Below are 25,797 nucleotides of genomic sequence, written 5' to 3'. Positions count from 1 at the left end.
CATCACCTAATATGCAGATGACATTAAAATAGCAAAGTCACACCACATCACAGACACAGCCTACATAATGCAACAAGACTTCCTCAACACACTTCCTGTATGGGTTGAAATCAACAAGCTGATGACTTCCACTCAAAACCACCACTGCCACACTCATCACCAGCAGCAAGCATAAGTACAGGTACTCCCCTGACCTCACTGTGACACACACACACACACACACACACACACACACACCACTAAGATCCTTGGACTGACATACGACGTGACAAAAAAGAAACGAGACACTGGCTGCCAATGACACAATTCAGCAGCCACACAGTAATGAAGTACATCACAGTGTTGCCCAACATCTCAGCACTGTATGAGAAAAGCAGCACTTCAGTTAACCTATTATCTTTCTTTTCACAGGTGGTTTTGAGGCTCCTGTCAAGTGCCCTGTCACAGAATGAGCCTTGAGCAAAGGATTAACATCAGGTTCTTGGCTAACATGGGAAAAACTTCTGCAGAAACCCTTGCCATGTTGAAGGATGTGTACAGAGAGGAAACAGTGTCCCATACAAGTGGCTGTGAGTGGCACAAGAAACTCAAGATGGGGCGGGGTGATGCTCCAAAATGTCCCGTAACACATCCACATGGCGAGTCTTTTGGTCCTCGGAGAGCAGTTTGGGCACGAACTTTGCGCAAATCTTCCGCATGCCCAAGTCTTTCAATAAGATGGACCTCACTGACTCCCTATTCAATCCCAGCTGCTCAGCCAACATTCTGATCGTCAGTCTGCGATCACTCCGCACCAGTTCCTTGACCTTCCGGATGTTGGCATCATTTCTTGTTGTTGAGGGATGTCCTGGTATTAGGCCATCTTCCATGTCACCCCGCCCCATCCTGAGCCTCTTGTGCCACTCACAGACACGTGTATGGGACACTGTTTCCTCTCCGTACACATCCTTCAGCATGGCAAGGGTTTCTGCTGGAGTTTTTCCCATGTTAGCCAGGAACTTGATGTTAATCCTTTGCTCAAGGCTCATTTTGTGACAGAGGGCACTTGACAGGAGCTACAAAACCACCGGTGAAAAGAAAGATAATGGGTTAATTGAAGTGCTGCTTTTCTCATACAGTGCTGAGATGTTGGGGAACACTATGATGTACTTCATTACTGTGTGGCTGATGAATTGTGTGATTAGCAGCTAAAGTCCTGTTTCTTTTTTGTCACACCTCGTATGACACTGAACTCACCTTCAAGGACCACATACAAGAGGCAGTGCACTCCCAGGTTCGATGCACTCAAAAAATTTACGGACTACAGGCAACAAAAAGAAACACTTCCTACTCTACAAACAACATAGTGTATCAGTGATGTCCTATGCCTCCCTAGCATAGGTCCCCATCCCATCTAACACCCACTACAACACCATGCAGACCATACAGAACAATGCTCTATGCATCATCATTGGCTGCACCAAAGCCACTCCCACTCTAAAACTAAAGTCCTCTCTGTCAGAGAATATCTATATATGAGGCACACAGTTCTGTGCAGCAGCCTGTGCCGACTCACAACATCCCTTTCATTACCTGACAGCCGTACAACATAACTATACACATTAAACAACCACACAAACATTACCCAAACCTCTTTGACAACACCTGACCTCCAGCCATTCCAAGACAAGCAATAAAGAAACATCTACTGTACATAATTCACACACAGGGCAAGAGAACAGCTCAATCACAACACTGTACACCAAGCCCCCATCCTGACTTGACCCATCTGAGATAACCTTAAATAGAGTTCACCTAGCAAGGCTATGATCAGGACACCACCCAGCCCTCTTCAGTTGCCAGCTTAAATTTAGGGTGGGTGGAACACAGATGACACGTGCCCCGCTTCTGGAGTAGGTGCACATAGCACAAATAATGAGGCACTCCACAACATATGCCACATTAAGATGCAGACACATCAATAGTGTAAGGATCTTACGAGATTATACCATAGAGTCAGCTGCTTACCAGTGGTCAACGGGTCTACTCAGCCAGGCAGACGGGTTAAGCAACAACAGTGTGCTTCAAACTCAGTCAGATCAGTTCAAAGCCATTCATTTCCAAATAGGGTCATTTACTCTTTCATAATCATACGTGATCATTTAGATAAGTCAAGGTTCACCGTAGTCAGCTTAGGTTCAATTAGGTTCATTCAGGTCTATTAAGGCAACTTCATTTCCATTCAAACAACTTGAGATCCATTCACATCAGCTTAGATCCTTTCCAGGCATGACAGGGGTAGTACTCCATGTGAAGGAGGGCACTGTACAATGGCCAGTAAGATGTAAAAGAAAGCTTTCTCCCAGAAGTTCAAAGGGGGAGCAAAAATGTGAAACATATGTTACAATGCCATAGATGGAGTGAAGTCGGCAGGATGGGCTAGGATGGTGATGGATGGTGGGTATGACAAGGGAAGTTTTCCCTGTGAATAAGGCACTACTGCCTAGGAAAGTGTAAATCAGAGCTATTGCCTAGAAATATAATGGTCGGGCAACTTGACTAGAGTGACTTTGCAAGTCAGGTACTGTATTGTAGCACATGGAGTGGAGACTACCTACCTTGATATGAAGGGCATACAATTTTATGTTGCTGCCTGCTCCATACACAACACCCCTGTCATTATATGATAGACACACAACACACCTAGGTGCATAAAACATTTACCACATGAACATTATCAAACCCTCTAAATCAGCATCCCACCTCCAGATATTCCAACACTAGCAATGAAAAGACAGCTACTGTACATACTGACTTCACACACAGGGCAATACAACACTTTGATAACAATATCTTACTACAAGCCACCCTTCTAACATCCACCCATCAGAGGTGTCCTTATAGAGAAATGATCGATTTCACCTAGCTAGGCTTAGAGCAGGACATCACCCGGCCTTCCTCAACTACCAGCTTAGATTTGGGTTGGGTGGAATCGCAGATGACATGTGCCCAGCTTGCAGATTACGTCACACAATATAACACATACAATGCAGTACTGCACAGCACACGACACTAAGACATAGACACGTCAATGGTGTAGGGAACCTATAGGGCAACCCTACAGGGGCAGTTGCTTACCTACGGTCGACAGATCTGCTTAATCAGATGGACTGGGGTTTAGAACAACTACATGGAATGGATGGAGGGCAGTGGAGTGGATGGCCTAGGATGATGGTTGAAGGAGCGAGTGAAATGGCCGAGGATGGGTTGGAAGGCATGGAATGGTGTTACTGTAGGTGGGAGGGAATGGTGTTAGGTGCAGGGGAGGGCAGGGTTAGTACAGTACATCCTGTTGAAATGGATATAATGTAGTTTCAATTCAGTACAGCATTAGAACATGGTTATAGCTAAAAGTAAAAGCTTTTTCCCATGAAGAAGAAGAAAGTAGACATGTAAGTGGTAACTATTAGACAGATAGACAGGAATATACTGTACAATCACAATGTTGAGGCAAGCATGCTTAAGAATGCACTATTCTGTCAAGGCTATAGCACTTAGAACTGTATATACAAATGAACGAAAACATTTGCTTGCCTAATTCAGATTGAACCTGCCTCTTCATGGAGGCATACACATAATCTTTCCCTCTGCTTTACTCTCTATGAATAAAGCCTCTATACCATATTCTCTCTCTCTCTTTATCACTGTCCTAGGGTACTGAGGAGCATGGGGAAGTATATAGAGCCATGTTATACAACCAGCCATACAGTACATCTGGAGAAGAAATGAGGTTTATTATAATACCTACAATTCATCTACAAGCTTCCAGAGGGAAAGAACTACACATGAGTGCATCTAGAACATCATCAATCGACCTTTTCAATATTTACTACAACCTTACTCTCCTAACCTAATTATTGCATATGAACTATAACAAAACTACTGCATAACAACCATATCAACTGGTAGCAGCGGTGGGGACACTCATAATTATTTATCGTACAATATTACCCAACACAATATAAACCACAAAATAACTTGCCAAGGGCAAACAACTCTAATATGTGGTGACACACACTAATGGGTATTCAATGCTATGACATACCTCATGATACACGAAAAGACTACCCTAACTAATTGTGACATCTGCAACAACATTTCACTTACAGCTTAGGCGAAGAGATATACTGTATACGATAGATCATCATCCACGCAAGGAACAGTCATAACCAAATTCTCTTCTCAAGAGAAATCCCCCACCAACAGATAACTCGAACCCAGCCGGAAAAGCCAGACAAGGAAGATCACACAATACTAGGCTGTGGACACCAATTATTCCTACTCCCTTTCATGCAGACAACATAACATTACAAAAAAACATATATACTGCAGAGTAATCCTACATCCCATACAAAACATCAGCTAATGTCATGATATCTAGCATTTAACAACCACTAACAATACCTCTCTAATGTGTCAAGACCTAGTATGCCCTGGTGTGGCCAGTAAATGAGTCAAGTGGGATGTAGAATGAACCAAGCAGGAAGTGTCCACACATATGAAGGCCTTGATACATAACAAGGACTAAGTAATGAGGCTAAAAGATGTCTGCATACAGGTGTTTTAATGTCCACACTGATGTATAGGTAAGACTAGTATGACCACAAGTTTTACTACTCAAGAATGACAGCAGTGGACGAGGGATCATTACAAAATATATAACTGCCGCATAGGTTGGACTTCTCTGTCTACCTATAGCCAGATGCCTTAATCCTGTAAGGGGTGACTACAAACCAATCGCCTCCATGTCACCCTGTCCCCCACCATTTTGTTGCACTCCCTCCAGCTCACACCCCTCTCTCTCATATACCTCTTCACTCCATCCGTCCATTTCATCCTTGGTCTCCCCCTCCCTCTCCTCCCCTCTACCTCACTCACATACATTCTCCTCATTAGTCTCTCACTCTCCATCCTCTCCACATGGCCAAACCACCTCAGTGTATTTCTCCTAATGATTTCTATCACAACCTCATCCACACCACACTGTTCCTTCTCTTCCTCATTTGTCAGTCTGTCTCACAATGCAACTCCACATGCTCCTCTCATATAACTCATTTCCACTGCTCTCTCTCTTGATTTGTGTCCTTCCAACAAGGTCCAAGTTTTGCTTCCATATGTTAGAGTTGGTATCACAATACTGTACTATCATGCAGTGACATTTTTACTTTCATGCTCACTTCCCTATTTCTTATCACTGCTTCCAAAGACCCAGCAACCTTTCTTCTCTACTGTACCCTTTCAAGCACTTCATCTAAATTTCCATCCTTACTCATCACACTACCCAAGTGCTTAAATGCCCTCACATTTTCCATTTCATCATCCAACCTCACTGTGCACTCAGTGACTTCATATCTCTCAAAGACCACAACTTTACTCTTCCCTACATTCACCTTTAGAATTCGTTTCTTACACACACACCCAGACTCATTCATCAGGCCTTGCAGTTCCCCTTTATCTTCACTTAATTGTCAATACAGTGTCATCTGCAAACAACAGAACAGGAAGTTTCCAAACGTTGCTCTCTCTCTCATTAGGGCTGTGCCAACATCCACTGCCGCACCTTGTATCTCTTTTATGACCCCATCCACATACAGAGTGAACAACCATAGAGACATGGCACGTCCCTATTTCAATTCAACACTCAAATAGAAAAAATTAACTAAATTCATCATCCACACACACTGCAGCCTTAGCGCCTTCATACATACTCTTCATGGCATTCAACAGCTTCCCATTTACTCCATATATTCTTAATATTGTCCACATTCCTTGTCTATCCACTCTGTCATACATCTGATCTACACAACCTCTTCCTTTCCTAAAACTTCCCTGTTCTTCTGCAACTAATTCTTGTTATTTCCCTGTCACTGAGTATCCTACCATATACTTTTCCCATTCCATTTGGAAGACAAATGCCCCTATGATTACCACACACTTCTTCTTCCCCAGTTGATTGATTATAATCACTGAAATTAATGACAGATGTGGAGTATGGAAGTCTACTGACAAGAGAGTAAAAGAAGTGTGCTTAGATGGTACAGGTATACAGTACTGAGAGAACAAATACAAAGAGAGACGAAAATTGTATTTGTGACTGAGTCTGAAGGTGAGAAGAGGCATGGAAGCCCCATCATAAGATGGCTGCATATGGTAATGTATCCGTGAAAATCCAAGATATGGTATGTGAGAAATCAAAGAACTTACATAAGATAAAAAGGAAAGTTGATGTAAGGAGAAGTACATGTTAACAATCAATGAAACAGCTCTGTGCCATTGGCATTTACAAAATGAGAGAGAGAAAGACCTGTGAACCAACAGCTTCATATCACTGATAAAGGCTCCACCATACTTGCATCAGCTTTGGTAACTTAATGGCAGCTCTCCACACTGTTTGATCTTGGTAGCCTCCCTATTCAGTTCATTATCCTTGAGGTCATCCTCTACGACCTCACCCCAGGTCTTTTTGGTCTATCTCTCAAAACCCTACCCTCATTCACACCTCTCACCTTTCACACTCAACAGTCATCCTCTATCCTCTAAACATGCCCAAACCATCTAAATCTACCCCTCTTCATCACAGCACCAATACAGTAAACTCTCAATTATCCATCATCACAGTATCCAGCCCAATCCAATATCTGGAGCTCCTGGCTCAGCTCCGTTAAAGCAATATCCAGTGAAACTATGCAATATCCGGCACCTATCTATCTATCTATCTATTGCCAGACGCCTCAATCCCGTTCGAGGTGGCCACAAACAAATCACCTCCATCTCGCCCTGTCCCACGCCATTTCACTGCCCTGCTCCCGACTCACACACCCCTTTCTCATATACCTCTTCACCCCATCCCTCCATCTCATCCTTGGCTTCCCCCTCCCTCTCCCCCCCTCCACCTCACTCACATACACTCTCTTTGTCAGTCTTTCACCCTCCATCCTTTCCACATGGCCAAACCACCTCAGTGTATTCCTCCTAACGCTTCCTATCACATCCACATCCACACCACAACGTTCCTTTATATCCTCTTTTGTCAGCCTGTCTCTCCATGTGACTCCATAGCCTCCTCTTAAATAACTCATTTCCACTGCTCTCACTCTTCACTTGTGCCCTTCCAACAAGGTCCAAGCTTCACTTCCATACGGTAGAGTTGGTATCACAATACTGTCATGCAGTAACTTTTTCACTTCCATGCTCACTTCCCTGTTTCTTATTACTGCTTTCATGGAACCTGCAACCTTTCTTCCCTGCTGTACCCTTTCAAGCACTTCACCCTCCAAACCTTCATCCTTACTCATCACACTACCCAAGTACTTAAACGTACTCACATTTTCCAACTCCTCACCATCCAACCTCGCTGTACATTCACTGACTTCACCTGTCTCAAAGACCATCACTTTACTCTTCCCTACATTCACTTTTAGATTCCGTTTCTTACACACTCTCCCAAACTCATCCACCAAACCTTGCAGCTCCCCTTCGTCTTCACTCAACAACACAGTATCATCTGCAAACAACAGTACAGGGAGTTTCCAAATGCTACCCTCTCTCACCAGGGCCACTCCAACCTCCACTACCCTACCTTGTACCTCTTTTATTACCCCATCCATGTACAGATTGAACAACCATGGAGACATGACACATCCCTGTTTCAACCCAACCTTCAAAGAGAAAAATTCACTCAGTTCAACATCCACACGCACTGCAGCCTTAGCGCCATCATACATACTCTTCACAGCATTCAACAACTTCCCATCTACTCCATATGTTCTTAATACTTTCCACAATCCTTGTCTATCCACCCTGTCATATGCTTCCTCCTAATCCATGAAAGCCGCATACAACTTCTTTCCCTTCTCTAGAAACTTTTCCACTAAAGATCTAAGAATGAATATCTGATCTACACAACCTCTTCCCTTCCTAAAGCCTCCCTGTTCTTCTCCAACTAATTCCTCTGTTATTTCCCTAACTCTGTCAATAAGTATCCTACCATACACTTTTCCTATTACACTCAATCCTCATAAATCGCGTGTTTATAAATCATGGATTTGTAAATCACGGCTAAGTGGCTGTCAGACTGCCAGCACCCTTAAATCGCTGTTAAGTCACGAAAATCGCGGATCTAAGCACTGAAGTGGGCCTTTTCCGAGGAAAATCGTAAACTGCGGCATTCAGTTTGAAAATCATGACCCAACAACCAATCACCACCCGTCCCTGGTGGCAAGTGTGCATACTAATGCTGCAGAGTTAATGAGAAACATCAGGAACTCATCACCCACTATTTTGCCCGGGGTAAGGGCAGAAGCTGAGCCTGAACCACAGCCTGGCCCTTCACACACTGAGGACGTGGATGACGTAGCATCTGTCATCTCTGAAGCAGACTTTGAGGGCTTCCTGAGGGAGGCAGAGGAGCTGGAGAAGGGAGAACAGCATGAGGGAGCACCCCCACCTCATGCTGGGAGGTTCTAAGTTCTTCCCAACACCACCTCACACCATTCACTTTAACAATATCATCATAGGATTAAGGTGAGATCCCTTAACACTGCTTATTTCTATTAAATACATGCACTGAATATTCCTAAATTTGTATGTTTGTGTTTGATGGTGCCTAGATAGGTGTAGGTAGGGTGCTGTGGGGGGTGGTTGGGCAAAGTCCTGACCCAAATTCATTTTTCACATTAGAGTTATTATTTATAAACCGCGGAATTTGTAAATCGCGGCAGTGGTCCAGACCCAAATTGCCGCAATTTACGAGGATTGAGTGTATACTAAGAAGACAAATGCCCCTATGATTACCACACACTTCTTTTTCCCCTTTTCCTTTGTACAAGGGAATAATTATACCTTACTTCCAATCCTCCGGAACTCTACCTTCCTCCCAGGCCAATGTGCACATCTTCCACATCCATTCTACTACTATCTCTCCCCCATGCTTCAACATTTCACCACACACTCCATCAATTCCTAGGACTTTCCCCAATTTAACTTTCTTCATTGCTTCCACAACTTCTATCCTACTGATTTCTTCCTGTCTTCTTACCTCCCTCCTTCTCCCAGCCATTCCCCAGCCACTTATACTCGCATCACTTCCATCCTCTATGTTCAACAATTCCTTAAAGTGTTCTCCGGCACCGAAATGGGATATAACCGGCAGTTCTATGCGACATCCGGCACTGACGTGTATCAGTCAACTCATTATCAGTAGTCAACCAGTGCCATATTGTATCATTATTTACTGGATTTTATGCTTAGCTTTCATCTTTTACTTATGGAAAAGTTTTTAGGACAGAGGGTCGAGACAGATAATAACATAATATCTGACTCAACACCGAAAGTTGAGCTGATGGGGAGGTACTATGCATTATCCGGCATTTCACATATGTCAAGTCGCCTATGGCGGGTGCTTCTATGGCACAGTTTTCTATGACACAGCAAGGTGCCAGACCCCCCAGTATGAACCACACGCATAAACTATACCTATGGCACGGGCGTGGCAAGGTTTGAAATGTGCCTCTTGCCTTGGAACCCCCAACCCTGCTCCTTCCACTTAAGCACTATTGTCATTGGAATCAGGTACGTACAGTACAGTCACTACTGTACTTGTTATACAGTGAACCAGTATACGATAATTCGCAACAATGATAACAAAAAAGTTACACCCCAAAATCCAATTTACGATGAATTTCCCACTATAACGATATTGCCACTGGAAAATTTCATACAAAGCGCCAGGCGCATGCAAGGCAACCGTCACTCGTCTCAGGCAAGATGGCAGCCCTGACGTGAAGAGCATTGTTTTGGTTCAGTTGTGTAGTCCCGCCACCCCTTCAAAGCCCTGTCTTTTCCACTTGTTCACATGTGCCCCCCTGGTATCATCACCTCTCAGCCAAGCATCGTACTACAGCATACATCATGTAGCACCAGGTCAACGTTATGCAAGTGTGATTATTGTGTTGCTGCACCGATTTACTGTACATGAGTAAAGCTGCGTGTATTGGTGTGATAGTGTTTGTTTTGGTCTTGGAGATGACTTGAACTGACGCAGGAAGTGATAAGGTGGGTTGTCATTTTTGTTTGACTGACTGCTTGATTGTGTGCGTGTGTAAAGTGGGGAAAAGTGGGATGAAAAGGGGGACTTTGGGTGAACGCCCAGAACCAAATTGCATTTTTCCCATAGGTTTAGTTATTTGTATGGCACGGTTTTCTATGGCATGGGCTCGGTCCAGAACCAATTAGCTGTGCCTTAGACGACTTGACTGTATTTGGTGTAGCCCCACCTCCAGCACATAACATATCCTCCAGACAACAAAACTCCTCCACACGCTCAAGGGACTCTCCAAGAAAATCAATCCTTTCATGCCTGTCAATCTCTACATGCTCTCCCAGACACACACACATAATCAGTATTATTTCACAGCCTACCTCTAATACCACTACATCTCTTATGCACCCACTTATAACAAGCAGTGCACAAGATGGAGCCACTTTCCACATCCTTGTGGCAAACTGCACATGGCCACACTCCCTCTGCTTTGACAGTACTGCACCAGCTCTCAAGTATCAAAGCTTTTGTTTTATATGAATTTGCTCTCAAACTCTTGTGACCCATTCCATATCTCCCTTTCCTAAATCTTTCCTCTGCTTCCCTTTCATTCTTCGTAATCAAAACCAAGTCATCAGCATACACCATCTCCCATTGGAGTTCATTTCTGAAGTCAAGTGAGAGACAGCATTAAGGACAACAACTGGGGACACAAGACTGACTCTTGATGCACATGCACAACATTCATGGAAAACTCATCACTGAAATCTCCAATCACTCTCACCTAGGTGTGACCACCCACATACACAGCCATAACCACTCTACCAAGCCATTCCAAGAACCCAAGCTCTCTCATTCCGCACTTCACCACTTCCCTAGGGACTCTGTCAAAGGACTTCTCCATATCAATTAAAACACAGTACACCTCCCTTTTCTTTCCTATTTTTCCTGAATCTACCTACCTACCTATAGTCCAACGCCCTAATCCCACAAAGGGTGGCCACAGACAAAACGCCTCCAAGTCGCTCTGTCACCCACCATTTGACTGCCCTCCCCCCAAGTCACTCCCCTCTCCCTCATATACCTCTCAACTCCATCCCTCCACCTCATCCTCAGTCTTTCCCTCCATCTCCCTCCCTCCACTTCACCTAAAATACACCTCCTAGTCAGTCTTTCATTCCCCATTTGCTCCACATTTCCTGAAGCTGTTTGTCAATAAATATAACATCAGTGGTCCCTTTGCCTGACATAAACCAAAACTGCATCTCATCAATATTCACTTTTTCTCTTAACATACTTTCCGGGACATTCTCCATTACCTTCATTATCTGGTCCAAAAGTTTTAACCCTCTATAATTTCCTCTTTCCAGGGCATCACCCTTCCCATTAAACACATTTATAGTCACACTCTTCAGTCTGCCATCTGGGACAACACATATATAATCTAATTTATCAGATCAGTTACTAAATCCACTCCAGTATCTCCTGAGGCCTTAACATTTCAGCATCAACCTAGGCATACCCGCTGCCTTCATTAACTGCATCCTGCCTACTGCCCTGCTCACAACAGCAACATCAATCAAAGGCCAAGAGTTAAACACTGGATCCACTAACTCCAAACCATCCCTGTTCCAGTAAAACTCCTCAATCAGCACCCAGTTATAATGCTCTCTCCAAGCATCTCTTATATCATCACTATCCACTATTACCTTTTCCCACATCGTTCTTCACACCCTGCTTACCTTTGAAACACCTGTTTTTCCTCTTCATCTGATTTGCAACCTTGAATACCACATTTTTCCTTTGAGCACAATTTAGATTATCCAGTAAAAGTCTGGGATACTCAGATTTTGCCCTGCATACCTCCTCTCTGGCCCTATGCTTTGCAGCCAAATATTCTTGTTACCACCCCTTTTCCATTTCTGGGAATGTCTTCTTTTCTCCTTAACTCCTTTCTCAGGAAAAATATATAGGTAGGGATAGCTGGACTTTTGTTGATCTGGAGGTTTCTGACAGTGAGCCCAGGGAGGTACATAGGGCTATTATATACAAATAACAGGAAGCCTGTTGGCCTATGACGAGGCTATCTGGAAATAAAAAATAAAAAATAAATAAAAAAAAAGTAATTCTATTAAGATCTAACCAATGTGAAGAAAAAAAAGGATAGAAAAGAGGAAGGCTCTTCTCCACCCACCACACCACATGGTTAAACCAGCAGGAAAATTATGGAAAAAAAAAAATTCCATGCTTGCTAGGAAGAACAAGCATGGAAAAAAAAAAATGCCATGCTTGCTACAAAGAATAAGCATGGAAATTTTTATTGAAGGCCTTTTCATAGTGCTTAGCCCTTGGCTGTCAATTGATGCTGCAACTGTGAGCAGGCCAACAGGCAGGATGCAGCTGAGAAAGGCAGTGGGTGTCTGAGCTGACTGCTGAAATGTTGGAAGTCTCAGGATACAGGAGTGGGTTTGGTTCTATCGATCTATTGCCAGACGCCTTTATCCCGTAAAGGATGGCCACAAACAAATTGCCTCTATGTCGCCCTGTCCCCTGCCATTTCATTGCACTGCTCCCAGCTCACACCCCCCTCTCTCATATACCTCTCCACTCCATCCCTCCATCTCATCCTTGGCCTCCCCTTCCCTCTCCCCCTTTCCACCTCACTCACATTCTCCTCGTCAGTCTCTCACTCTCCATCCTCTCCACATGGCCAAACCACCTTAATGTGTTTTTCCTAACACTGATGTCATAAATTTGATTATATATGTGTGCACTGTCCCAGTTGACTTGCTGAAAAGTGTGTCTGTACTGTACTGTATTTGTGTACAAGGGGAAAGGTGATGCCCTTGAAAGAGGGAATTAAAACCTTTTGGATCTGATACTGAAGGTAATGGAGAATGTTTTAGAATGTATGATAAGGGAAAGAGTGAATACTGATGAGATTCAGATGGGTTTATGCCGAGCAAAGGGACCACTGATGCCATATTCATTGTCCATGAGATTCAGGAAAAAATATACAGGAAAAAAAAGGGAGCTGTATTTTTGTTGACTTGGAGAAAGCCTTTGACAGAGTCCCTGGAGGGAAGGTGAAAGGGACAAAGAGAAAGCTTTGGATCAAAGTGTGGCTGGTTAGAGTGGTTATGGCTATGTATGTGGGGGCTCACACCCAGGTGAAAGTGAATGGAGATTTCAGTGATGAGTTTTAAGTGAATGTTGCTGTGCATCAGGAGGTCAGTCTTGAGTCCCTTATTGTTTATCAAAGTGCTTGAAGCTCTCATGTGACTTCAGAAATGGACTCCCTTGGGAAAGGGTATATGCTGATGACCTGGTGTTGACTGTGGAGAATGAAAGGGGGGCAGAGGAAAGATTTAGGGAGCAGAGAGACAGAATAGGGAACAAAGGTTTGAGAAAATGCGGATAACACAAAAGTGATATCATCTATGGCTGGTAGCAGTATTGTCAAAGCAGAGGGAGTGTGGCCAAGTGCAGTTTGTCACAAAGGTGTGAGAAGTAACTCCATCTTGTGCAATGTCTGTGATATGTGCATGCACAAGAGATGTAGCGGTATTCGATGTAGGCTGTGAAATAATGCTATTTTGTGTATGAGGTGCGTCAGGGAGAACGTGTAGAGATTGTCAAGTGTGAAAGAACTTAACTTGCGGGAGTCTCTTGAGTGTGTGGAGGAGTTTTATTATTTGGGGATAAGTATGTGTTGGAGGTAGGGCTAAAGAGTGGTTGAAGTTCAAGGAGCTGTTTGCCTTTCCTAACACTGAAAGGGCTCTCCCTCCACGCTAAGGGATCTATGTATGCAGCATGTGTTATGAGTGTAACAGACCTAGATAGTAAAGGAAGAAGATCTACATAGGCACAAACATACATAATAACAATGATTAGATGGATGTATAGTGTCCTTGAATGAGAGGCCTGGGGAGGCTACGATTGCAACTGATGAGTTGACAGGAAGCTTTGGACTGAATGGATTGGTGTTGTGATGAGGAAGGGTAGACCAAGATGGTTTGGGCATGTTGAGAGGATGGAGGATGACAAATGGGTGCAGAATGTGAGAATGTCGTAGGTAGGGTTGGAAAAGGCAGACCAAAAAAGTTCTGGGACAAGGTTATAGAGTATAAGGGACTGAATAGGGAGGCTCCCAGGGATCGAGTAGCATAGAGAGCTGCCATTAAGTGAACAAACAAGACTGACACATGCACAACTGCTGGAGCCTTTATAAACAATACAAACAATACAAGCCTAAAGAGATACAACCATGGACTATGTAATCCTGTTCAACAGATATGTGATAGAGCAATTTGCAAAGAAAGAGTGAAGTGGGTGCTTAAAAAAATTGGGAAAGAAGAATGGTTGACTAAAGTGGTTATGGCAATGCACGATCAGTGAATGAAGGCTTGTGTAGTGCACTTTCCATGAACATTAGCATGCATCAGGGGTGAGTTTCAAGCCACTTATTATTATGGTGCTTGAAGCTGTCTCACATGATGTAAAACCGGACTTCCATGGGAGGTGCTGAGGTGTTGTATGGCGATAATTTGGTGTTGATTGTGGCGAATGAGATGGCTGTGGAGAAAAAATTGAGAAGTGGAGAGATAGAATGTACCGTAGTACAAGTAGTACAAGAGTCTGAGAGTAAACGTGGACAAAACAAAAGTGATAATATCCAGGACAAATGGCAGTACTGTCATGGCCAGAAGAGTATGGTCACGTGCAGTTTACCACAAGGGGGGAAAATATTCCATTTTGCACAGTGTTTGTGACAAGTGGGTTCATAAGAGATGTGGTACTGGAGGTAGACCACAAAATAATGACTCTGGGTGTGCTATAATGTAAAGGACAGCACAAGGAAAACGAAAGGTGGGAAAGGATTAACTTCGCTGAAGGGCCTCTGTGTGGCAGCATTCTGTTATATGGAGGACAAGGTATGTGCTGAAGGTGGGGCTGGAGCTAGCTCAGTAGCAAGTATAACGAGTGGTTGATAGAAGTTTGGGGAACTGCTCCGTCTCCTGACAACAGGAGGAGAACTTTACCTGTGTTAAGGGGTCCATGTATGCAGCATGAGTGTAATGCTGTACAGCAGTGAGACCTGGGTAGTCTATCTATCTATCTATTGCCAGACGCCTCAATCCCGTTTGGGGTGGCCACAAATAAATCGCCTCCAAGTCGCCCTGTACCCCGCCATTTCACTGCCCTGCTCCCAACTCACACCCCCCTCTCTCATATACCTCTCCACCTCATCCCTCCATCTCATCCTCGGCCTCCCCCTCCCTCTTCCCCCCTCCACCTCACTCACATACACTCTCTTCATCAGTCTTTCACCCTCCATCCTCTCCACATGGCCAAACCACCTCAGTGTGTTCCTCATAACGCTCCCTATCACATCCACATCAACACCACAACGTTCCTTTATATCCTTATTTGTCAGCCTATCTCTCCATGTGACTCCACAGGCTCCTCTTAAATAACTCATTTCCACTGCCCTCACCCTTGACTTGTGTCCTTCCAACAATGTCCAAGCTTCACTTCCGTACGTCAGAGTTGGTATCACAATACTGTCATGTAGTAACTTTTTCACTTCCATGCTCACTTCCCTGTTTTTTATCACTGCTTTCAAAGAACCAGCAACCTTTCTTCCCTGCTGTACCCTTTCAAGCACTTCACCCTCCATACCTCCATCCTTACTCATCACACTACCCAAGTACTTAAATGTACTCACATTTTCCAATTCCTCACCATCCAACCTCGCTGTACATTCACTGACTTCACCTCTCTCAAAGACCATCACTTTACTCTTCCCTACATTCACCTTCAGATTCCGTTTCTTACACACTCTCCCAAACTCATCCACCAAGCCTTGCAGCTCCCCTTCGTCTTCACTCAACAACACAGTATCATCTGCAAACAACAGTACAGGGAGTTTCCAAACACTATCCTCTCTCACCAGGGCCACTCCAACATCCACTACCCTACCTTGTACCTCTTTTATTACCCCATCCATGTACAGATTGAACAACCATGGAGACATGACACATCCCTGTTTCAAACCAACTTTCAAAGAGAAAAATTCACTTAGTTCACCATCCACATGCACTGCAGCCTTCACACCATCGTAGTAATTGAGAATATTCACAGGCTCTGATGTATAGAGATGAGAATGACCTCATGGTGTGTAGTGCATCTTTGAATAACAGGCCTTGGAGGTTAGGAGTGCAAATGAAGAACGGAGAGGACGAGATTTGAATGCAGTAGTGATGTAATGAGAAGGGGTACCTTGATGTGGTTTGGGCATGTGGAGAGGATGAATGATGACAACTGGTTGCAAAGGATGAGAGGTATGAATGCTGAGGACAGAACTGCGAAAGGCAGACCAAAAAAAAATTGAGACAGAATCACAAGGTAACCTCAGGCATAAGGTACTCAATAGGAAGGCTGCTAGACTTTGAGCAGTGTGGAAAACCATTAACCCCTAAAGACTGCAATTCTCCGCACTATCAACCATCAAAGAACGGCAAAAATAACTGTTACCTCTCATGTAGAGAAAAAAAATTTGCACCAAAGTAAATTTTGGCCTCACAGATTTGACGAAGTTGATTATACACACCAGAAAATGTATACTTCACTTACATATGTCTAATGGTTACCGCACTGTAGACAAAAAAAAAAAAAACTTACCCCTCGCTATGAGCGAGAATGGGACGTCACTGAGAAATAAGGGGGAACAGGGAGGTGAAGGGAGTGTGGGGGGACATCAGGAAGAGGGGAAAGGGAGCCTGCCACACATAGCCAACAGTCTGGAGGGGTCTTGGGGGATGATTTGGTTGGGGGAGAGGAGACATTGAGGACAGCACCCAACGGAGCAGAGGGTGGTGGAGAAATGGCAAGGGGGAAGGACCCTCCTCCACTGCGTCTAGGGGAACCAATCAAGCCCGACACCACCAGATATTGTACTTTCCATTGGCTAGGCACCATGTATGTCATCAAAGAGGCGGGGATACCTCGTGCCAATTTTTGGTAGCTTGTGTATGATCAGTGATGAGAGAACTCTACATACCAAGGCATGAACACATTGATATATGAACACTGACCTTTAGGGGTTAAGTGACTGACCAAGGCCAACACATAAAAGCATGTTGGAACCTTTACAAACCAAAGATTTTTTTTTTTCTTTTTTTTTATAGCTGAAACCAGCAAAAGGCTTAAATAAGTGGAAGGACATGTGGCACATCTCACTGGACAGATTTCTGATTGCCTTCCCACTTTTATACCCTTTCTGCTTTTCTTGTTTCTGATCCCCCCCCCCCCCCGACTACTTGCCAGAAAATAGGGTTATGATGATTATCATGATGATGAACCCCATTTTTTGTTTACTGCATGAACTGCATTAGGATTACAGTGATTATCAGCCAAACAATGAAACACTTCTACTGTATTGTATCATTTACTGAAAAGAAACGTACACTTGATACTTTGTTATAACTTAGTTTAAATAAAGTATATACAACAGCACTTGCTGCTCAGCAAAATGTGGACCATGATATTCTTGTAGTTCCATGAAATGCTGAGGAATGATGTAGCCCTGATATTGTCATAAAAGGAGATCCTAAAGAGTGTAGTTTGATGCTTGGGTCACACCACAAAGATCCCAGAAAGTTTTCAAATACAAGAAAACGAAAGTTTAATGTGGTAGATCTGCCTTAGTCCTTCTTCTTGGGGAAAGACATGCTGTAGAAGAACTGCAGGCACATGCCAACTCCAATAATATTGAGACCACAAGTGGTTAAGAAGAGCATGTTGTCCAACACTCCGCCCTTCAGGTGTACTGGTTGTCCATTGTCAACCTGTTAAATAAAATAAGAATCATAAGCTAAATGTAAAACTCAGTGCTTACATCAATGTTGTTGTTGCTGAGTGCATGCCTGAGTCTGTACACTAATTACGTTGTTGTTGTTGCTGCTGGTGCTTTGCCCCGGTCTGTCTCTGGCCAAGCAGGCCAGCTAACTACAGGTAAGCAATTGCTTCTGTGGGGCCATCCAACAGGTACAGTATAGCACAGTACATACATCATGCAGGGATCCAGCACCCCATTGAGGAAGACAGCACATCATCAGGGTTGGACCACAGTCCTGCCCATGGCAAGGAAATATGAGGAGCTTTGGTTCCCTGATAGACACCACAGTTTTTTCACTAATGGTGCACAGTGCCACCACATGTAGGTTCCTCATCAGTGCTTCACTAATTATGTATGCTGTACCTAATTAACTCTGATAACACTGAAAGACCAATGAATCAGTTACTGGATTCTGGGGTTTTAATTCCCTTTACAATGGTCATACATTTTATATTCTTTTTTGTAACCACCTGATGCCTACCAACTCTCCCTCCTTCACTAACAATATTGTCCTATGCTGATGACTTGGCCAGGCTTCACAACACTTCAAATCTCAACAAGTAGTAGCCCAATTCGAACAATACTTACAAACACTAAACATGGCTTACACACAACAGAATGACTGCTTCACCAACTAAATGAACAATCACTTCCTTCGCTTCAGAAAGACGTGAATCTGAAACCTACTCTCAAGTTTCCCTCTTTAATGTCATTCCCTTAGGAGGAACAAATCACAGTTGCTGAACTTGCCTTGGACAAACGTATGGCTTTTTCTCAAAGCAACAAGGGACAGTGCCTCAAGAAAGTATCAGTACTTAGGGGCAGATAGTTTTGAAATCATACGTTCACCTCAGGTGTGTTTTCGGATCACATCGTTGGTTTTTCAGTTTGTTTACCACATAGTTGTTCTGATACTTTTTTTAGGTACTGGACATCAATTGATGCAAAGGCATCTAAAACTCAATGCCTTAGAAAAACTCACAAGTACTACCTTTGAACAGAAGGAACCTCGGAAGTCAATAAAATTTATGCGAACAACAATGAATTGCGTGAACCCGTGCCAGGTCCCACCTAAAAACAGCTTCAAACATGGAAATGCTTAAAAAAACATAACACAAGCATTACGGATAATAACATGATGTACAAATACTGTACCTCAAATATAGATCACTTGCATCAAGAAGCAAAATTACTCTCACTCACAGACCACATGAACATGAGAGGAACACAATTTACTGCTGCAGCACAGGATTCCTTCCACCCAAATGGCTTTATGTTGCAGCACCTACCACAAATGAAAATTAACCCAAATGGCTTTATGTTGCAGCACCTCCTACTACAAATGAAAATTAATATGAACAACTTCCCAACACTACACAATGCCTCAATATCCTTCCCCCTTCAACCATTACTACACTTCACAAACATACGAGTATACACAAACACAGCTACCACACCCATCCAAAACCTCCAGACATACATCCTCATGACCTACCACCATATATCCATCCCTTAGAAACTGAACTTCCAAGAGATGCAAGAGTGTACCTAGCCAGGCTGCAATGTAGCCATCATTCTTCCCTACTTTAGTACCAACACAAAATACACCTCACCCACAACCCACTATGCCTTCACTGCCATGCAGCACCCAACATCAAAACTCATTCACCTCATGCACCTAGCTTTCACAACACAGACAATCCTTCAACAAAACCTTTAAAAAAGATCTCTGGTAACATCCAGATGAAGTGGCCACACTGACCAATTTCCTAAAATCCATGGATTAATGTCCAGATAAACAAAGGGCAACAACAACAACCATCAGATATTATTTATTTTACAAGAGCCACTGGCAGTAAGTGGTGGTAACCATCATCCACTCACCTGATGTAGTGCTGCCAACTTATTTCCTTACCCTTTCTTGTTGTCTCTGTGTCTGCCCTCATCTCTTGCTACTTCTCCCTTTCCTTCCTGTCACTTTGTATTACTCTTCTTTCCACTTCCAATGGCTCTACACTGAATGAAAACCCTCATGGTTTCCTGTAACCCATGAAACCATTTACCATGATGCGTGATAACCACAAAACCAAACTACGGGGTGAAGTGGAGCTTACTATGGTGCCTATTACTGGGTGAAAACACAAATGCAGCATCCATCCAGGAACAAAACCTCCACACAGTTCACCACGCCTCATTGTGGTGAAGCGCTGCCACAAGGAAACATCAGTTCACTACATGAAACAACCCTGCAGGGGAAGCTGCCTGCCTGTGGTTGATGGGTCTGCTTGGCCAGAAAGACTGGAGTTGATCAACAAGAGCTGCTTAGTGGAGAATGGTTTACTGAAGGCTCTATCTACTCCCTCCAGTACAAATAACAGCTAATTTACATTGTCTCTGGGTAGGAAGAAAAATATACAAAAGCACATCACAGGCCTGAAGGGACAAAGACAAAATCATGACTAGTCAGTCCTCACCTAGTCTTGGATATGTGCTGGTGAAATCCCACTATAAGCAAAGCAACTTTAGTATGGCCTGCTTTTGACTAAAGGACACTGGGGTTAACATAATTCTAATGCCCAACAACTTCATAGCGAATCATTAATAACTTTATATGAGCAAAACATGTAAGTTCATCAGCAACTCTACAGTGAAACAATTTATACATGGCTTAACTGTATCAAGCTACATAACTTATTACTGTAAAGCAGTACTGTACTGCCGGATCTGATATGGAAAGCTCTGTTACTTTCTATCTACTGCATCTAACTAACTGTCTATAGTCAGAAGCCCTAATCCCATAAGGGATGGCCACAAACAAATTGCCTCCATGTCATCCTATTTTGCTGCCCTCCCTTGAGCTCACCTTCCCCCACTCTCATATACCTCTCTACTCCATCCCTCCATCTCATCCCCGGTCTCCCCCTCCCTCTTCCCACCTCCATCCCACGCACATATACTCCCCTCATTAGTCTCTTCCCCTCCATTCTCTTCACATGGCCAAACCACCTCAATATATTTCTGATGCTTTCTATCACATCCACATCCACATCACAATGTTCCTTCACTTACTCATTTGTCAGTCTGTCTTGCCATATGACTCCACATGCTCCTCTCAAATAACTTATTTCCACTGTTCTCACTCTTGACTATGTCCTTCCAACAAGAAACGAGCTCCGCTTCCATACATTAGAGTTGGTATCACAATACAGTACTATCATGCAGCGAGTTTTTTGCTTCCGTGCTCACTTTCCTACTTCTTATCACTGCTTTCAAAGAACCAGTAACCTCTCTTCCCTGTTGTACCCTTTCAAGCACTTCATCCTCTAAACTTCCATCCTTAATCATCACACCACCAAAGTACTTAAATGGACTAGCATTTTCCTTTTCCTCACCATCCAACCTCATTGTGCATTCAATTACTTCATTCCTCTGAAAGACAACACCCTTACTATTCTCTACATTCACTCTCAGATTCCATTTCTTACACACTCTCCCTCACAACTTTACCCTTCCTTACATTCATCTTTAGATACCATTTTTTTATACACACTCCCAAACTCATTCACCAACCCTTGCAGTTCCCCTTCATCTTCACTTAACAAATACAGTATCATTTGCAAACAACAGTACATTAAGTTTCAAAATGCTGCCCTCTCTCAATAGGGCCATGCCAACATCCACCACCTTACCTTGTCTCTCATTTATAACCACATCCATATACTGTACATACTGAACCACCATGGAGACATGACAAATCCATTTCAATCCAACATTCAAATAGAAAAACTGACTCGGTTCACCATTCAAATGCACTGCAGCCTTAGCGTCTTCATACATACTCTTCACGGCATCCAACAGCTTCCCATTTACTCCATATATTCTTAATATTTTCCACATTCCTTGTCTATCCACTCTGTCACATGCTTTCTCCAAATCCATGAAAGCTGCTTACAAATTCTTTCCCTTCTCTAGAATCATTTCCACTAAAGATCTTGGGATGAATATTTGATGTAAACAACCTCTTCCCTTCCTAAAACCTCTGTGTTCTTCTCCAACTAATTCCTCTGTTATTTCCCTCTGTCAATAAGTATCCTACCATATACATTTCCTATTACACTAAGAAGACAAATGACCCTGTGATTACCACACACTTCTTTTTCCCCTTTCCCTTGGTACAGGGGAATAATTATACCTGACTTCCAATCCTCCACGACTCTACCTTCCTCCCAGGCTAACCTGCACATTTTCCATATCTATTCTACTACTATCTTTCCCCCACACTTCAGCATTTCACCATCAATTCCTAGGGCTTTCCCTATTTTAATTTTCTTCATTGTTTCCACTACTTCCATCCTTCTAATCTCTTCCTCCAGTCTTATCACCCAGCCATTCCCCAGCCACTTATAATCACATTACTTTCATTCTCTATGTTTAACAATTCCTTAAGTGCTCTCTCCATCTGCTCACTTATTCTCCCTTCTCCACTAACAATCAGCAATTTTTATCTTTCACTCCCCTACTAACTTCTTTATCACCCTCTCTAACTCTCTCTACCTCCTTCCAGAACATTTTCTTACAAGCCCTCCACATTACACTCAAATTCCTTCCAAATTCCTCATTCACTCTCTTCTTACTCTCTTATTAATCTTTTCACATCTCTTTTTCTTCTCCTCTACATATAACTCTCTATTACCTCTCTCACCCTCCTCCATGCCTCTGCTTTTCATCCAGTCACAATATGTTTTCTTCTTTTGTGCCACAGTTTGTCTCAATTCATTCCACCATCCAGTTCCTTGACCCCCTTTTGTTGTTTCTTCACCCCACACCACCTCACATGCTGCACAGATTTCTTCTGTGAATATCTTGCTTGATGAAGGAGTTTGGGAGTGTGTGTAAGAAATGGAAGCTAAAGGTGAACATAGGAAAGAGTAATATGGTCTTCGAGAGAAATGAAGTCAATGAATGTACAGTGAGGTAGGACGAGGAGGAAATGGAAAATGTGAGTGCATTTACATACTTGGGTAGTGTGATCAGTAAGGATGGAAGTTCAGAGGCTGAAGTGCTTGAAAGCGTACAACAAGGAAGAAAAGTTGCTCGTTCTTTGAAAGCAGTGATAAGAAACAGGGAAGTATGCATGGATGTAAAAAAAAAAAAATAAAAAAAAATAAAAAAAAGCCACTGCATGACAGTACTGTGATACCAACTCTTATGTATTGAAGCAAAGCCTGGACCATGTTGGAGGGACACATGTCAAGACTGACAGCAGTGGAAATGAGCTATTTGAGAGGAGCACGTGGAGTCACATGGAGAGAGAGACTGACAAATGAGGAAGCAATGGAGCATTGTGGGTGGATGTGGGTGTGATAGAAAGTGTTTGGAGAAATACATTGAGGTGGTTTGGTCATATGGAGAGGATGGAGAATGAAAGACTCATGAGGAGAGTGTATGTGAGTGACATGGAGGGGGAGGCCAAGGATGAGGTGGAGGGATGGAGTGGAGAGGTATATGCGAGAAAGGGGTGTGAGCTGGGAGCAGGGCAATGAAATGGTGAGGGACAGGGCAACATGGAGACAGTTTATTTGTGGCCACCCCTTATGGGATTAAGGCCTCTGGCAATAAATAGACAGACAGACACAATATCTTGCACACACCTTCTGCCTCCCCCACCTGCTCCTATTGATATTTACCCAATCACTCCTCCACTTCTCTCTTACACTTTTTTTTTTTTTTCCCTCCTATTCACCTATCACATTTTACCTTGACTTTCACCAGCACCAAGCGGTGATTAGAAAGTCTACTCCCCAACCTCTGTATGCTGTTGCATCCAGTATCTAACTTCTCACTCTCTCATCCACACACACTTAATCAATCATTGCCTTTCATTCATTTAGTTCACCACCCATCCTTCACATCCCTCCATGTATACCTGTAGATCATTTTGTGCCTAAAGAGGGAACTGGTTATCACCAACCCCTTCCCCATACAAATGGTCACTAGAACACCACCATCCTCATCCACTTCTGCAGGCACACCCCACTCACAAACTACTCCATCCACCCTCACATCCCCTACTCTTCCATTCTTATCTCCAATCAAAAACACTCTCACTCCTCTCAAACATTTCTATGCATACAGCCATATTTGCCCACAAATCTTTTTTCACTCTGCACGCACAGTCTTTTGTTGGCGAATATACACACACAATTGCCCACACTTGTATTCCTACTCTCAGTCTTACCCACACAATCCCCGAACCAACTGTCTCTCTTATAATCTCCTTCCATCTCTTGCACACAAAAATGCATACACTCACCTCTACCCTCTCATTCTTCCCTACTACTGCCATATATCCAATCCGTACTCCCAAACTCTCACACTCTCATCTCTCCATTTGTCTCACTCAATCCACATACATCCACTTTTGCATCCTCAAGCACCTGGACAATCTCTCCCTCCCTCACTTCATCATTCGCACCCCTCACATTCCACGCTGAAATCCGAACCATGTCCTTTGTACGGTCCTTGGTTGTCAACTGTTGGTCAGTCTTGGTCTGAGGCATATTGTTTGTGTTATTAGTTAGGTGTTTTCCGGAGAGGGGCACTTACCCTCCGCCAAACCACTCGTTAACACAAAGGGAACACGTATTGGTTGGCTATAAGGTTACCACCATGTATTAAATGATTTCCTGGCTTATGGGAAACCACTTGGCTTGTCACTCAATGTAAAGTCATCCACTACACTCTGTAAGTGGATGATGGGCACCCCCACATTATACACATAGGGAAAACGTATTGGTTGGCTATAAGGTTACCACCATGTATTAAATGATTTCCTGGCTTATGGGAAACCACTTGGCTTGTCACTCAATGTAAAGTCATCCATTACACTCAGTAAGTGGATGATGGGCACCCCCACTGACCACACTTTCACTTCAGTTACACTTCCTAACCACACTCAAACACAGACATGAGTCATCATTAGGGCTGGGCAGGAATCAATTCCTGTGATTCTAAGAAAGTTACCTCAGATTTGATTCCAAATTTGGGAACTGACTCCCATGATGCGATTCCACAGACCACTGACTGACACTACAGTACAGTGAGAGCGAGACAGCAAATTGCCACATGGGCGTGCAGCTGTTGGGTGTCTCGACAGAAAGTGGCAGTGTTGGTGTACTGACGTCTGACTTGGCACCGCTGGGCCGTTGGCAGTTAGCAATGGCCAGCAGCCTACCTCAAGCTTACTTGATCAGTGTCTCCCTCAAACTTCTTACAGAAAGAGACAATACTTTGTTAATTATCAGTTTTAATTTGACAACAAATATTACTGTTCAGATTTTTTCTCTGTGTATGTGTGTGTGCTTACAGTATTACACAGCTGCATAGTTAAGACTTTTTAGAAGTTATTACAGTATTACACAGCTGCATAGTTACGAGTTTTTAGAAGTTATATCATTTTTCAAATGGAAATTAGATTTTTGTTATTAACAACATATTCTGCCTTTCAAAGAAACAAGAAATAAATATCTTTCATTACTTTCTGAAGTTTCTTGTATTCCTAAAATGTAAATGTTTAAAGAATATTGAATTTATATTTAATATGCTGTCCTTCCAGGGTTCCATGACAGTAGGGATGACATGGCAGAGATGAGAGATTATTGATTATCATTACCAGTTCGGTGAGGCATGGGGAAAATCTTTTAGTTGCACTGCCCTCAGTAACTATAAGACATTATTTGCTTACTTGAGGAATATATTTTGGAATCGATTTCAGCGATTCCATTGGCACTGAGTATAGGAATTGTTGACTCCAATTTTA

The 25,797-nt window shown here is 43.2% G+C and overlaps 1 protein-coding gene and 1 pseudogene across 1 annotated transcript in view; both read right to left on the bottom strand.

Annotated features, from left to right (window-relative positions):
* Positions 1 to 587: 587 nt before the first annotated feature.
* LOC145411641 (protein GVQW3 pseudogene) lies at positions 588 to 986 on the bottom strand (annotated as a pseudogene).
* A 16,534-nt stretch (positions 987 to 17,520) lies between these two features.
* LOC145411528 (cytochrome c oxidase subunit 7A, mitochondrial-like) overlaps positions 17,521 to 25,797 on the bottom strand; it is a 28,730-nt gene continuing 20,453 nt past the window's right edge. Inside the window, exon 3 of the mRNA XM_080281539.1 lies at positions 17,521 to 17,928. Coding sequence (XP_080137665.1) covers positions 17,785 to 17,928 — 144 coding nt within the window. The 3' untranslated portion in view covers positions 17,521 to 17,784. The remainder of the gene's footprint in view (positions 17,929 to 25,797) is intronic.

The sequence above is a fragment of the Coenobita brevimanus genome, chromosome 90 (assembly GCF_032717465.1).
Source record: "Coenobita brevimanus isolate Jiangsu-jjx chromosome 90, ASM3271746v2, whole genome shotgun sequence".
NCBI classification, from domain to species: Eukaryota; Metazoa; Arthropoda; class Malacostraca; order Decapoda; family Coenobitidae; genus Coenobita; species Coenobita brevimanus.
This window is presented reverse-complemented; position numbering and strand designations above follow the sequence as displayed.